At 42.0% G+C, this 16,428-nt stretch overlaps 1 protein-coding gene across 8 annotated transcripts in view; it reads left to right on the plus strand.

Moving 5' to 3' along the window:
• Nucleotides 1-542: 542 nt before the first annotated feature.
• ECT2L (epithelial cell transforming 2 like) overlaps nt 543-16,428 on the plus strand; it is an 81,536-nt gene continuing 65,650 nt past the window's right edge. For 5 of the 8 annotated variants that reach the window (XM_058735438.1, XM_058735446.1, XM_058735443.1 and 2 more), the window contains exons 1-5: nt 543-660; nt 11,538-11,629; nt 13,430-13,629; nt 14,439-14,565; nt 15,713-15,825. In XM_058735438.1, the coding sequence (XP_058591421.1) occupies nt 14,464-14,565; nt 15,713-15,825 (215 nt within the window). In that variant the 5' untranslated portion in view covers nt 543-660; nt 11,538-11,629; nt 13,430-13,629; nt 14,439-14,463. The other 3 variants (XM_058735441.1, XM_058735439.1, XM_058735442.1) reach the window with 3 other exon arrangements.

The raw sequence follows: 16,428 nt of genomic DNA on the forward strand, positions 1-16,428 counted from the left end.
CTGTATATTCCTTGTAGACAAATTTTAATTACCGATGGTAAAACAGAACAAAACACCAGAGCAAACCATTTATATTTAGTGTTACTTCCAGATCCCTTAAACGTGTTTGCTTTGGTTTTGGTACCTCCTGTATAACGCTAAACTTGACAAGAAGTATTAAAATATTCCGAGGATTTGCTGAAGATAAACCCCACCTTTCCCATCACACGGCCTTAAAATTGCTGGCTTTCTTTGCGACCAAGCTAACGCTGGCTTCAGTGTCCCATCTCCTCCTGGTTGGGGTCCCGCAGCCTGGCGTCTGCCCCTCTGCTCTAAGCCTTCGGGGGTCCCACCTCAGCCCCCCCCCCCCGGGGGGACGGCGGAGGAGCCGGGGCCCCAGACTGGCCGGAATCCCGCAGCGGCCGTGGACAGGCCTCGGTGGCCCACGCGGGGCCGGCAACCCCCGCCCCGCGGACACCTGCGGGCTGCGGCCAGGAGCGCGGGGCGGGGACTCCGAGGAGCGGGGTTGGGGGGGGGGGGGTTGCTGCCCGTCCCCATGGAGACCGCGCGCCACCAGTCCTCGCCGCGCTCCGGGGCGGCCGCTGGCTGCAGCCCCCGCTTGTCACTCGGCGGTCCAAAGAGGAGGCGCTCCGGCCCGGGTCCCTCGGCCACCTCCGGGAGGTAAAGCCCTTGGCCTCCGGGCCACGCAACTTTTGCTTGAGACCCTTCGGGCCCAGCACCGGGGCGGTTTAGCTTCCCTGCGCGACCTCCGGAAGACCCGAAGCGGCGCTGAGGCGGGCACCGCCCCTCCCCCACCCGTGACCTTGAGAGCCGCCGCAGCCCCACGATTATCCGAAAAAGCTGCAGTGGCTCCGGGGAGAAACAAAAGCAATCTTTCCGTGGGTTTGACTTGGGCGGTGCCAAGGAAACTCTTAACCTCTTCCAGAGCTTTCATCTGGGGTAGAAATGAAGTCAAGTTATTGAGCACTTTGGAAAACAGTGATTTTCATCCGACCCCAGACTGGTTCACACCAACGCCTCTCCTCCTTCTTCCAGTTTTCAGCCTCTTCCCTACGGTAGAGTCACGGGAGCGTGGGGAGTGGAGCTGGGGGCAGTGACGGGGAAATACACCCTGTTGAGAATACAGTTCCTGGTTGGAATTGTGCCGCTCTAGGAGTTAATGTGCTAAGATTTGATGAACAGGACAAACAACGAAAGACATGATACTTCCTTTTTTTTTCCTTCTTTTTAAAAGTACAAAGTGATGCGCTTTTTAATAACTTTCGCCATAGTATCAGAACAGAATATCCCGACATCATCTGTATCGAAGTTCAGCAAAACAAAACCCAGGCAATTTGTTTTCGGGCCCTCCTTGACATTTGCACACCTTGGGAGTCCTCAAAACTCATGCTCTAAAACTTATTTCAGTAGGAAAAAGTAGGGATTAGGAACTTGAAAGTTTACAACAGCCATGGCTGGTTATTCCTCCCGAATGAGTTTAAACAGTGCAGTTGCTTCTTGTTGCAACTTTAATCTTGTAGTTTTAAACTTACTTATGGGGGAGCCAATCCAACATTTATGTGCATTTGGGCTCACAAGTAGGGCATTTCCTATCACCTCCTGTGCCATCAGTAGTGCAGATTTCCTCAAAACATGCTGTTACCTTCATTATCCATTACTTTTTTGTGCATTTAATAAAAATAATATACCAGCTTATGTTCAAAATAAGCCATGTTTTTATATGCCCTGAAAAGCAGGCATTTAACTGGAATAATCTTTCATTTCTGTTTTCATAATCACACACATTGTCCTTGTACTCTGGCTTTTTCAGTCTTTAAAACCAGATAACTCTTCAGAGGCATATTTAAGGGATTAAATTGGGATTTCTTCTCTACGCCTAGTACTTGATTCTTTTTTCATGTTGCAAGAAGACTTTCTATAGATTTTTGTTTTCCATGCATAGAATCTAAAAGTTTCTTGAGGAAGTAACGCCAGGTACTTATGTTAAAAGTTTAGGTGACTTTGCAATAGCCTCTGAAATGTTGAAAATGTAGATCATGCTTAAGGGATTAAATTTCAGATAATAAATGAGGCGTTGTGCAACTTGCAGGTGTGAATCATAAAAGGACTCAAATGTAGGTACCTCTGTGGCAGAGAACAATGTTTGTTTCTAACTTGCACTTCAAGTCATTTTGTCTACTTCAGTGGGGCAGGACCAGGCGAATGTACATTTCTCCAACCGGGTAAGGCTGTGGAAACATCGTTAATGACAACATGGTTCCGTGCTATCATGGTGATAATTTAACGCTGTATAGACCGGCAATTGGCCAGCCATTTCAACCCTTAATCTGGCTTTGGTTGTCGCATAACAGGCTCCTCCCCACCTCACCCATCACCCCACCTTTTTTTTTTTTTTTTTTTTGCTAGGCATAGAGGTAGTAGTAGGTCAGTTGCTGAGTTCCTCATCAATATGCCAGTTGTAAAGGATAGTCGGCCATGAAAGAGAAATCGTATTTCCAGATTAACCCATAGCAGCCATAGATCCAATTTATTACAGTCACTCTTTAGGAAAAATCCAGTATAATTTTTAAATTCAATAACCCACTATTCCCTATATGACCTTGGATGGTTTTCTTTACCCTGTTTTTCTCCTCTGTAATCTAACTCCCAGGGTGAATGTGAGAAGGAGCTAGTGTGTGGGAAAAAGATTTATTAGCACAGTGCCGGTTAGAAGAGCCACTCAAACAAAGATTAAGATAAGTTTACCATTTGTTACATGGCTCCCTCCCCACTTTGATTTTGTAACAATCTGTATGTTGGATCTAGTTATAAATGAGAAGAGCCACAGATTGGGGTCTCCTATTTCATTACCTTCTGAGAACACACTTCAGAAACATTTAGAGCCCTTGTTTTGCAAGATAATGTAAGACAGAGATACCCAGTTGGTGTCATCCACACTGGGGCCTCAATTCAGTGGAAAACTGGGATATGAGCAAGGCAGTGAGTGGCTGGACCTTTACTTTCCCAGGAATGACACGCTACTTTGTGTGCAAATAAGAGAAATCCTAAATGATCAAGGAAAAACTGCATGGGACAGTACTTTGGCTCTTGGAGAAAGGACACAGAACAAAGGTGAAAAATGGATGAGAATTTGGTTTTGTATACCTAGGTTTTGAGTCTCTCATGGTATTAGAAATAGTGGTGACTGCCATATTGTAAACATAATTCACAAGGAGTATTCTTGCCCCAGAATTCTCATTCCAAACGACTACCCTAAAATACTTCCCTTCCTTCCAATTTGCTGATGTTGTGAAAGAATGATCTGTCAGATGTACATATTAATTCGATTCTAAGCCTATTTTACCATCTAACTCACTTAATATAATGATGGGAATTACTAATAATATCCACATAAGTTGATAGATTGTCACAGCTGTGACATAGGTGTCAAATCCTAATAATCAGTGAAGGAATTTGGCTTTTTCTGAGCTAGTGACTTGCTTTTCAGCCCTTGAATGTGGAAAATTAGTAGATGCGAACAATTATTCCTTTACTCATTCAGCAAGTACTTGCCAAGTGCCTATTTGGTGCAAGTGCTAAGTGGTGGGCAGCTTCTAAATTGGCTCCCAACGACCCCAGCTTCCTGAGAGCGATGCCCTTGTGAATCCTCTCCCCTCGAATGTGGGCTAGATTTGTTTCCAATGCAGGGGTTGCCAAATGTTTTATGTGAAGGGCCAGGTAGTAAATGTTTTTGGCTTTGTGGGCTATATGGTCTCTCACTCTCTTTCTCTTTCTCAATTACTCAATTCTTCCTGTTACAGTATAAAAGCAACCATGGACAATATGTAAATAAATGTGATTAGCTGTATTCCAATAAAACTATTTGCAAAAGTGGTTGGCAGGCTGAATATGGGCTGCTGACCACATTTGCTGACCTCTGTTCTGACTAATCAAAAAGTGATGCTGTGTTGCTTCTGGGATTCTGTTACACAAAGATGCCAATTTCCATCTTGCCTGCCGTCTTGCCCTTTAGCTTGTTCAGTGGGTGGAAACCAGCTGTCATTTTGTAAGCTAACAAGTTAGGAAGCTCACATGGGAGGGAAGCCTCCAGCCAAGAGCCTGCAAGGAACTGAGTCCCTGTTCCTGTGGTCTGTGGGAACTGAATCTTGCCAACAAACCACTTACATGAGCCTAGAAGTGGATCCTTCCCCAGTTGAGCTTTTGGATGACCACAACCCCAACTGAAACATGGTTGTGAGAGACCCTGAGTCAAAGGACCCAGTTAAACCATGCCTTGACTCCTGACACAGAAACTGTGAGATAATAAATATTTGTTGTTTTAAGCCACTAGGTTTTGGGACTCTTTGTTACGCAGCATTAGATAACCACCACGATAACCACATCACATAACCAATACGCACTATGACAGGTTCCTATAACAATGAACAAGGGAAATGCTGCATATTATTTCCCCCTCTCGGAGATTCACAGTGAGCATCATCATAGTTAAGTTTCTATAACATCTTACAAAAAAGAAACTTGTTTCATTGTGCTTAATCATTTCCTAAGCATATTTAACCATGGATCCTGCTTTTCTGGGAAATGATTATTAATATCATATGGAGCTACTATTTGGAAAAATATAAAATGCTGGAATATGAAAAGAAATCATTCAATTTAAAGAATTAGTGATTGCCAGCATGCCATTTGTCCTTGGGTTGAATAATCAGCAAAAATGACATCTTAGAAGAATGTAAATAATCCCATGGAAATTTCTATCTCTATCTCTAACTCTCTATTGGCATTTTTATCTCTATATATGATATACTGTACTCATATATTTAAGTCCACCAGCAGAGATAGTGACTGTTCTTTCTGCAATGTTCTGCTTATTATATAACTCAGTAATCCCTTAACACAGAGGATAACAACGATTTTAAGAACTTGCTAAATAAAAACTCCTTATGTTGGCTCTTGGAGGGATTTCACATAATAACAGCTGGGCGTCTTAGGAAACTAAGGATTTGTTTTGATTTAATGTTGATTCAGAAGGAGGTATTTAATTTCCCACATTGCCATGAGGTTTTTATCTGAACAACACATTATTATACTGTAGTTTGCCAAGCACAGCATTGCTTTGCTTTACACATGAGGAAACTGAGGCTCAGAGACTAAATTCCTTGTAAAGCTTTACTTGGGGGAAAGGAGGTCAGAACAGGGATCCAAATTCAGTGTTGTCATGCTACCCTCTGTAATATTTCTAAAATTGTTCCTAATCTGGTACATGCCTTTCCAATATATTCATTTTTAAAACATGCTTCCATTTCTCAAATGTGGTAAGAAGAGCCTGCAAATGTTTGTCTTATTCTCAAAATCTCCTGGTTCTCCCATAAAGTTTCTTCGGCTACGCCAGGACCCATTGTTCTCTCTCTTCTTGGGATTTATAGCAACAGAGGGTTGCTTAGAAACTGAGACATTTTCTGATGCTGGAATCCCAGCTAGAATTTCACTGCCAAGTGGTCATCCAATTTTTTTTTTTTTTAATATCTCCAGTAATGGACTTAACCTCCTGAGACAGCTAAAGCCGCTGAAGTGGTTGTTTTCCCACTTAGATTGATCCAAAATCTGTCTCTCTGACATCATGCATTGTTCTTAATTTTGTCTTCTGGGGGATCACAAACCATGTGTAATTGATTTTACATATAAAAAGCCTTCAGATAGTTGATGTGCATGTGTGTATGTGTATAGTGTGGGAAAGGGGTCCAATTTCTTCTCTCTTTTTTTAAAACAGATACTCTGGTTTCTATAAATGGAAAAATCCATCTTTTCTTTGATTTATCATCTAACAAGTACCCATGTATACTGGAGTCTATTTTGGACTTTGTCTCCTGTTCCCCTGGCTTAGATATTTGTCTCCATACTAATGCCATGTGACATTATTACTACAGCTTTACAGTGAGTCTTTCTAGAAACATGTCTCTCTCCCTTGTTCTTCCAGACTGACTTGACTATTTGGGGCCCTTTAAACCTCCATAAATATCTTAAAATCAGCTTTCCAAGTTCCACACACATACCACCATATCTCTTAGGATTTTTTTAATTGAGATTGCGTTGAATTGGTGGATCCATTTGAGAAAACTAATGTCTTCATTCTTCCAAATTCTCTAATTCATGAATAAAACATATCACTCCATTTATTTCGGTTCTTTAAAAATGTTCTTCAAAAAAATTTTATCATTTTCTTCACAAAGTTTGTACTTTTATTTTTTTCTCGATACTTAAGAGTGTTTATTTTTTTTATAAGTGATATCTTTTTAAAACTTCTTGATAAAAATAGAAGATGTAGGGACATCTGGGTGGTCCAGTTCGTTAAGCGTCTGACTCTTGGTTTTGGCTCAGGTCATGATCTCACAGTCCGTGAGTTCAAGCCCCACATGGGGCTCTGTGCTGACTACTTGGGATTCTCTCTCTGTCGCTCTCTTTCTCTGCCCCTCCTCTGCTCTCTCATGCACTCTATTTCTCTCAAAATAAATAAATAAACTTAAAAAAAAAAGAAATAGAAGATGTAGAAAAATATGTGAATTGTATGTATGGAACTCAGTGAATTCTAAACTGAACCCCACTGGGTCCCCATAGATCAGGGAGCAGCACCCCAGAGTCACCTCTTATGTTCCTCCCAGTCATACCCTCTCTGTCCTACCCAAAGGTAACTGCCATCTTAACTTCTAACACTGTAGCGTAGAACCGTGTATAAATTAAACCACACAAAATGTGGCATGCTGTTTCCAGCTTCTTTTGTTTAATGTCTTATGTGTCTGATTCACACACATTGTGTGTAGCAGCAGATTGTTCATTGATATATAGCATTCTCGCCCAGGGATACATGACAATATATTTATCCACTTGACTGGTGGGGAATGATTGTACCCTTTCCAGTTTGGAGCTATCTGATGTAGCTGTGAATGTGCTTGTGGATATGTTTGGTCCACATGTTCGTGTTTTTCTGTTGAGTCCATTGGAGGCACATGTTCAACTTTAGGAAATAATGCCAAACCGTTTTTGCAAAGCACTTATACCAGTTTACACGTTCACCAGCTGTATGTGACTGTTCTGGATGCTCACCAGCATATGCCTCTGTCAGTCTGTGCTAGATAACAAACAGTCTCAGACCGAGGTAGCTTGAAACAGAAGTCATTACTTTTCACGATTCTCTGGGTTTGCTGGCCTCGCCTGGCCAGTTCTTCTGCCTGTTATAGTTCGGGGGTCCTTCATATGGTTGCGTTCACTTGGGAGCTCAGTTGGAGCAGAATACCCGAGATGGCTTCATTCACACATCTGGTGCTTTGATGAGGGTGGCTGAAACAGCTTTGCACTGGCTCAACCTCTGTCTCTCCAGATGGTCTCTCATCATTCTGTAATGTAGCTTGAGCTTATTTACACAGCAGCTAGATCCAAAGTGTACCAAACGAGAAACTGCAAATCTTCTTAAGGCCTAGGCCCAGAAGCCACACATCTTCACTTTATCAACATCCATCAACATCCTCTGCCTCTTGATGGAAGAACTGATACGCATACACAAGGATGGGAGCAATTTTTCCTGGCCATATGTGCAGACGATATACCCCGTTGTGTTCTCTGGTCACAACAATTCACATGCCTTTTGCATGCAGAATACGTTTACTCCATCCCAAGACACCTAAAGTCTCATCCAATTATGGTACGAGGCTTGAAGTCTAATCTCTTGTGAGCTGCATTAGGGCCAATTGCAAATGAGGCTCCTCGTCTGTGGCTTTTCTTGATCTGGAGACCTGTGAACCTGGCTGTCTCCCAGACACCCGCCTTATGCTGGTGACACACAAGAAGGGTAGTATTTCCTGTTCATAAAGACAGGAAACACAAGGCACATGGCAGTTTGCTGACATAGCAACTCTGAAATTTAGCCAGGCCAGTTGCCCTGATTATTCCTCGACTACATACAGTCCAGGTCTCCTCCTTGGGTGTGGCCTCCTATTCCATTGTCCTCAGCTCCTCTTAGTCCTGCACTACTGACTCTTGGCTTCACCTTCTGAATCATCCATCCTTTCCAACAAGAAATGATTTGTGGTTGGGGCGCCCGGGTGGCTCAGTCGGTTAAGCGTCCAACTTCAGCTCAGGTCATGATCTCGCGGTTCGTGGGTCTGAGCCCCGCGTCGGGCTCTGTGCTGACAGCTCAGAGCCTGGAGCCTGCTTCAGACTCTGTGTCTCCCTCTCTCTCTGCCCCTCCTGTGCTCATGCTCTGTCTCTTTCTGTCTCTCAAAAATAAATAAATGTAAAAAAAAAAAAAAAAGAAGAAGAAGAAAGAAAGAAAGAAAGAAATGATTTGTGGTTGTAATTGCCTAGCTTTCTCAGCCTGCTTTCTGCCTATAGAAAGTTGGTGTGTCAGAGACCATTGCAAAGTTTCTTGGTCCCTTTTCTTTCTAGCTGGTCATGCTTTCACCAGAACAGTCTTCTTTCTATGCACCTAATTATAATCTTTTTTTTAAATTTATTTATTTTAAATTTTTTTTAACATTTATTTATTTTTGAAACAGAGAGAGACAGAGCATGAACGGGGGAGGGTCAGAGAGAGGGAGACACAGAATCTGAAACAGGCTCCAGGCTCTGAGCTGTCAGCACAGAGCCCGACACGGGGCTCGAACTCATGGACCGCGAGATCATGACCTGAGCCAAAGTCGGCCGCTTAACCGACTGAGCCACCCAGGCACCCCAATTATAATCTATTTTAATACAAGACCTCCTTCCACAAACCTCTTTAAGATAGACTCCTCTCTGCCTTGTGCTGTGATTCAAGGTGCTGTGGGGCAGTCTTTAAGATTCTTAGAAACTCATTTGTTTTCTTTGCATAACTTTTAAAAATTTTATTTATTTATTTTGAGAGAGAGAGAGAAAGGGGCAGAGGGAGAGAGAGAATCCCAAGCAGGCTCTGTGCTGACAGCAGGGTTCAAACTCATGAACCACAAGATCATGACCTGACCTGAAATCAAGAGTCAGACACTTAACCAACTGAACCACCTGGGGGCCCCAAAACTCTTTTATTTGCTAAATGAGAGGGTCAGTACCATTGCAAACCTTTTAAAGACCTTATAAAGGAAGGCTTTGAAATGAAACCTTTATTATTTTGAGACTTTTTTCTAGCCGAAGATACTGTATTAGATGTTCTTTATTTCCACTAAATTCTACCCCCAAACAAAACTGATGTTTCTCAACGTTTTTTTTTTTTTTTTTTTTTTTTATTTTTATTTTTGGGACAGAGAGAGACAGAGCATGAACGGGGAAGGGGCAGAGAGAGAGGGAGACACAGAATCGGAAACAGGCTCCAGGCTCTGAGCCATCAGCCCAGAGCCTGACGCGGGGCTCGAACTCACAGACCGCGAGATCGTGACCTGGCTGAAGTCGGTCGCTTAACCGACTGCGCCACCCAGGCGCCCCAAAACTGATGTTTCATATCATTTCGTGTCTCCCTGACTGCATGATCTGCAGCTAATAAAATCGATTAGCCTTTTCTACATCCTGCTTAGAATCTCTTAGTCAGGTCTACGTATTCCTTGGTACGTTTTCTATTGTCCGTACTAACGCAGACACCAGTGTCACTAAACGTTTCACTGCCACATAACACAGTCACCATTTGCCTGGCCTTTCGTAGCAGCTCCACTGCTCTTCTGCCTCTGCTAACGGTCTGCTGACCACCCGTCCACTTTCCACACACTGCCTATTCCTAAAGTCAATGCCCTATGCCCTCGGTTATGTTATGGCCACACTGTACTTCCGGGTCCCAAGTTTTGTATCAGTTGTTAATGCTGAATAACAAACCAACTTCAAACGTAGGGCCTTAGCCCAATAACCATTGATTATTTCTCATGATTCTGGGGTCAGTGGGGCCCAACTGGATAGCTGTTTTGCTCCACGTGTTGCTCACTAGAATGTTCCTTTCTCCACCGCTCTGCATGCCACCTCTCTCACACGTCAGGTGACCATATATACGTGAGTCTGTTTCTATTGGTTTGTCTATTCTTCTGCCAATATCTCATGCTGTTCTTTAGGGTAGCTTTATCATGAGTAAGTCCTAACATCATAGAGTAAGTCTTACCACTTTGCTGTTTTTTTTTTTCAATTTCTCTCTCTCTCTCTCTTTTTTTTTTTTTTTTTTTAGAGAGGGAGGGCATGTGAGCAGGGAAGGGGATGGGGAGTAGGGGGAGAGAGAGACAGAGAGAGAGAGAGGAGAATCTTAAGCAGAGGCCATGCTCAGTACAGAGCTCAAAGTGGGGCTTGATCCCCTGACCCTGGGATCATGACCTGGGCTGAAATCAAGAGTCAAACGCTCAACTGACTGAGCCACCCAGTCACCCCTTCTTTGTTCTTTTTGAAGTTGTCTTTCCTATTCTTGATACGTTGCATTTCCATACACATTTCATAATGAGTTTGTCGAACACACACACACACACACACACACACACACACACTAGCTTCTGGTTTTGACTGAGATCATATAAATTAATAGGTTAATTTTGTAGAACCAACACCTGTACATATGTATGCTCTTATTTAGATCTTGAGAATTTTCTCTTGATAGGATGTTTAGTATTCTATGTGGAATATCTGTCCCTCACTGAACTTAAATTGGATTTTTAAAAATTATTACAAATGATATACTGTTATTTATAAGGGTTTGTTGTTAGTATACAGAAATACAGATTTAAAATTTTTTTTTAACATTTATTAATTTTTTGATAGAGAGAGACAGAGAGTGAATGGGGGAGGGGCAGAGAGAGAGGGAGACACAGAATCCGAAGCAAGCTCCAGGCTCTGAACTGTCAGTACAGAGCCCGATGTGGGGCTCGAACTCACAGACCTTGAGATCATGACCTGAGCTGAAGTCGGACGCTTAACCGACTGAGCCACCCAGGTGCCCCCAGAAATGCAGATTTTTAAATGTTGCTCTTATGCACAGCAACTTTGCTAAGCTTATGCATTAAATTTGATAATTTATCTGTAGATTCTTTGATATTTTTTTACATATAGTTATGCCATTAATAAGTAATGACAACTTTTACTTTTCTTTTTAAATTAGTATACATTTTATTTTCTTGTTTTATTATATTGGAGAGAACCTCCAGGATAATGCTGAATAAAGGTAGTAGTAGCAATCAGAAGGAAAGTTTCAACATTTCACTCTTAAGTTTAAGTTTGCTGTGTTTCTTATAATACATCCTCATTTGGATTACTAAATTACCTTCAAGTTCTAGTTTGCTAACATTTTGTTGTTATTGTTAGGAATGGATGCTGAATGCACTTTGCATACCTACTGAGATCATTATATAATTTTTCTCCTTTGTTTTATGAATGATGAGAAGTACATTGATTTTGTAATACCAAACCAAATTTACATTCCAAGAATAAATCCAACTTGGTGGTGATATGTTAATCTTTTTATATATTGCTGGGTTTGGTTTTCTAAGATTTTGGTTAGGATTTTTGCATCTATGTTTATGATAATAAACTTATAATATTTCTCTTTCAAGGTCCTTATTGGGTTTTGTTATCAAGGTTATGCTGACGTCATAAAAGGACTTGGAAATAATTCCCACTTTTTTCATTCTCTGGAAGATTTTGTGTAAGTTTACTGTTATTTCTTTCTTAAATCTTTGGTAGATACAAATATTGGTTCCAGGAGCAAGATGCTGCCATAGCAACAGCAACACATTCCAAATTACGTGGTGTTAACATCCAGTCTGGCAGCATGAAACTGTTATTGGACACTTGGAACGATGTCAATCCATGTTATACAGCGCAAAAAACACTTGCAAAACTATAGTTTTGAATAGAGTAAATGGCTTGTACTTTAGGCAGAGAGGTAGAAAATGAATGTTCTTAGAATGAATTTGTTACTCCTGGCTGCATTTGCTGAGGTACCTACCAGAAATAGAGGCAGCTCCGAGAATAGTTGGCTAGTTTGCAAGCAGGAACGTAAAGGAATTCAGAGACGGCCAAAAACTCAGGTACTTGCTAGGTTAGAAGATGGAACCGATTCACATCTTCAACTAGTAAAGAAACAATTGAGAAGGCCTGTCAGCAACAGATGCTGCTTAAACCCTGCTTAGTGGAAGGACCAAGCAAGAGGATGGGGTTAGGATCTCTGAATGCAACAAGGTGATAACCCGCAAGTACTTCCAGTTGGAAAAAGATCTCAGGGAAGAAAGACTTAGGGTTGGGCTCTTCCCAAAGAAGCCTGATAGGCTCAAAATCCTTGCAATTAAATTCAGAGAGAGAGGGGGAGAGAGAGAAATGCCTCTAAACAATGGTAGAATATAAGAATAGAACACTGCCTGGAATCAAAGCATAACTTAAAGTAGATTTTGAGAAAGTTGTACCGTCAAAGAAATCACTGACATGGCCTGAAAGAGAATGCGATTGTTTGAGACTAAAAATGATAACTGGGCCCCAGCTTCACACAGCAGGATTTCGGACTTGCTGTGGATCAACTATTTTATATGTCATTCTTCTCCTTTCCAAATGGGAATGTTTATTGTGATTATCCTTTCCCTGCTCTACCATTGTATGTATAGGAGCTAGGGCCAACCTATCTTTAGAGATTGCTAGAGCATGAGGAGCTATATCTGGATCTGTAGAGACTGTTGTGAATCATCCACATCTTCTGGGATCTGAGCTAAAAATACTGATGAGGTGGCACTTCTGGGTTGTGTCCGTTAAGAAGTGGACGACCATGTTCTACATGTGGAAAAAGAAGAGAACTGACCCAAAGGGTGAACTGAGATAGATTGTATGATGGCTCATGCTGTTGTATGATCCCCCCTGCTGGAGAGTAGGCTGGACCGAGTGACCTGTCCTGACTAACAGCAAAAGTGATGGTATATCACTTCTGAGATTGGGTTACCAAGAAGCTGGCTTCTCTCTTGCGTGCCCCTCTTGCTTTCTTATTTGCTCTGATGGAAGCCAGCTACCATATGAACTTCCCTGTGGAGAGGCCCATGTGGCAACTAAGACAAGAGAGGCCTTCAGTCCAATAATCCATGAGCAACTGAATCCTGCGAACAACTACATGAAAGAGCTTCACATCCTTCAAATGAGCCTGGAGTCCTAGCCAATCCCTTGACTGCAGCTTTATGAGAAACCCTAAAGCAGAAGTACCTTTTATGGCCTTAACTGTGTCCCCCCAAATTTCATGTGGGAGCCCTAACCTCCAATGTAACTATATTTGGAAACAGAGCCTATAAAGAGGTAATGGAAATTAAATGAGGTTATAAGGTGGGACCTTAATCCAGCAGGACTGATATTTTTAGGAGGACAGGAAGAGACACCAAAGATCTCTCTCTCTCTCTCTCTCTCTCTCTCTCTCTCTCTCTCTCTCCTCTCTCTCTCTGTTGCCTACCCATTGTACTCGTTATGTAAGCAGAAGAAAGGCCCTGTACGAACACAGAGAGGAGGTGGCTGTGTCCAAGCCAAGCACGCAAGTGTCACTAGAAACCAGCTCTGACAGCACCTTGATCGTGGACTTCTAGCTTCCAGAATTGTGAGAAAATAAATTTTTGTTGTTCTTCAAGACACTACTCACTTTGTGATATTTTGCCATGACAGCCCCAGCAGACTGATTAGGTACTCCGCTATGCTGTGCCTCGATTCCTGACCCACAGTTGTTTTGAGCTGTTAAATTTTGGGATGCGATGAATCCATTGCGATGGATGCCTGATACATTACGCTAGGTTTATTCTCTATGTCCTCATTGTGTCCCCAAAAGATAGGCAGGTAGAATGCCCTCTTTAAGCCCTTCAGATTACTGCTTTCCAGGGAAAGAAAAAGCAGTATTCCTGGTTGGTAGAGCATCATCCCAATTTCTGAGTCATTTTCCCAGAAAAGTGAAAAACAACTCTGATTTAGATTCACATTTGGGTACAAACAGATGAGGACAGAATAAACTGCAATGCCTTGGAGCTCATGAACTCCCCGTGCATATTTGTATGGATTATCTTCCGCAGGGATGTATACATACACGTGTATATATATGTATATATACACACATAATTTGCTGTAATTTTATCTAAATAAATATATAGATGTATGGGGCGCCTGGGTGGCTCAGTCAGTTAAGCGTCCGACTTCAGCTCAGGTCAAGATCTCACGGTCTGTGAGTTGAGCCCCACATCAGGCTCTGTGCTGACAGCTCAGAGCCTGGAGCCTGCTTCAGATTCTGTGTCTCCCTCTCTTTCTGCCCCTCCCCCAGTTGTGCTATTTCTCTCTCTCTCTCTCTCTCAAAAATGAATAAATGTTTAAAAAATTTAAATAAATATATAGATGCCAATGAATGGCAGAAATTATTATAATTCCCATGATGACAACATTAATATATTGGATGTTTCTAGGTGATCTTAATTAAGCCTCTATTGAAATGAATGTATATATCTTAGGGCTGGAAGAAAATAATTTGCTGAGATGTCAGCTCAGGATTCTTCTAGAAAAACTCTGGAAATGGAGTGCTTTCACACAAGATTCAGTGCCTGGACACCTTTCAGCAACAAGTCATTAAATAGAGAGGTAAGTTAGATATTCTGGAATAAAAGAAGTTTAATTTGTAGGGCTGATTTTACTGTGACATTCGGAGTCTCATGTCACCATATTTAAAAAAAAAAAACAAACAAAACTCTGAAGAATTTAGTCTTGGAGTCACTTCAAACAAAAACAAACTTCTATTTGTCGGCCCCAAGACAGTCTCTTCTTACTCCAGTCTCCAACTCCTACTTTATGAGGAGCCCCAAGGTCTGCCTCCCCTTTCCCCTGTAACTCCAGGGACAAAAGAGAAGCCTCCAGAAAACACTGTGTGCTGGGGGGAAGAAAAGAGGAGGTGCTTTGGTGGTGTTCGATATGGAGAGTATTCATGTATAGTTAATTCTCTGTGTATTTCTTTAATCCTCTCTTCTCAGTTCAGTTCAATGGCCGGGGGATGCCCCTCCTTTGAAAGGTGGTGCAGGAAGTAGTTACTGACTGGCTTAGGCAGCTCTGTCAATCATTAATGGCTGATAGCTCATGCGTGGTTCAGGCCTGTTCCAAGGGAAGGAGACTAGCCGGGCTAAGGCCAAAGCCTGACCCAGTAATAAAGCCAGTGAGTTTGTATATATCATCTGAGTAAAGCTGGAGCGACACCCAGGTTTGGGGGGGTCCTTGGCGTATGTCTTCCTTGGAGACACGTCTAACAATGGCTACTTAGCAATATTTATTCACTCTTGTTTTGGTGAGGGTTATAAAGATGTAGGACTGTGGGTTAGTAAAATCATACCTACTTAAAATGGCCCTGTTGTTTTCACTATTTAAGTGTAGCCTGTAGGTGTTTTCAAGATGAAATGTTTGGCATCTGTTTCCCCAGGCCACATTCGTTTAGGTAGAAACAAGAGCCAGGATTCATTACCTCTTTGTTCTCCAGAGAGGCCCTCCTCGGGCCCCACTGTAATTATATCTTCTGGCCAGCCTTTCCCACCAGCCCACCCAACAAGCCTGGGCTTGTCTCTCTATCCCCAGATAAAAGCAGTTGAAGCGGAAGGGATAGACCTCTGCTACACAGTGAAAGTGCTTCGCAAACTGTAATGTGCTATGCAAATATTAGCCATGAGGTTGGTAGACTGTCTAAGGATCGCTTAGCAACTTAGATTGAACTATACAGGAAAATGACATTTTCTCTCCCTTATAGCTCTTTCAGGAAAGAGTTGCTCTTATAAGTCATTGGTTTGACCTCTGGACTAACAAGCAACGTCAAGAATTCTTATTCACGATTTTTTTACGATGCGCTAAATCACAGTTAAGGTAAATGTAGCCCAAGGATGTAATTATCATTGGGTCTTAAAGGAAGATAAAATATAGTAAAATGTTTATATAACCTTTAAGGGTTTCTTTTTTTTTCTTTCCCTTAGAAAGAACAAATAAAGCGACTGGTATTTTAAGGTTTATAAACAGAATCTTCTAGTGCTGCTTTCTCCTTGAGGATAAAATGGAGCCTTGGAGGGCTAGAACACCTCCACACCACAGTGAGATGTTTAGTTTTTGCAAACATCAGAGACTTCAGCCAGTGAATTTTTAACATTCTCTTAGTGTATTAAATTCTCCTTAGAATGGAAGGATAATATATGTCAAGTAGATATCTGGTACACAGGCGGTCCATAAATAATAGTTACCTGAACAACGGATCTGAAATGAACGGATCTGAAAAATATCCGAGGAGTGACCGGGAAAGTAACATTTAGGAATACGGGCAAGAATGGTTAACGATAGTCGCCACCGATTACCAATGGCTTCTTGTTCTTTTCTTGCCCTTGCGTCCTATGTCTGTTATTTGCTTTGAAATACTCCAGCAGAGATGGTGTGATATTTGAATGTACTGGTTGAAATTACATACAGGAACAGTTAGTG

Source organism: Neofelis nebulosa, chromosome 6 (genome assembly GCF_028018385.1).
Source record: "Neofelis nebulosa isolate mNeoNeb1 chromosome 6, mNeoNeb1.pri, whole genome shotgun sequence".
Lineage (NCBI taxonomy): Eukaryota > Metazoa > Chordata > Mammalia > Carnivora > Felidae > Neofelis > Neofelis nebulosa.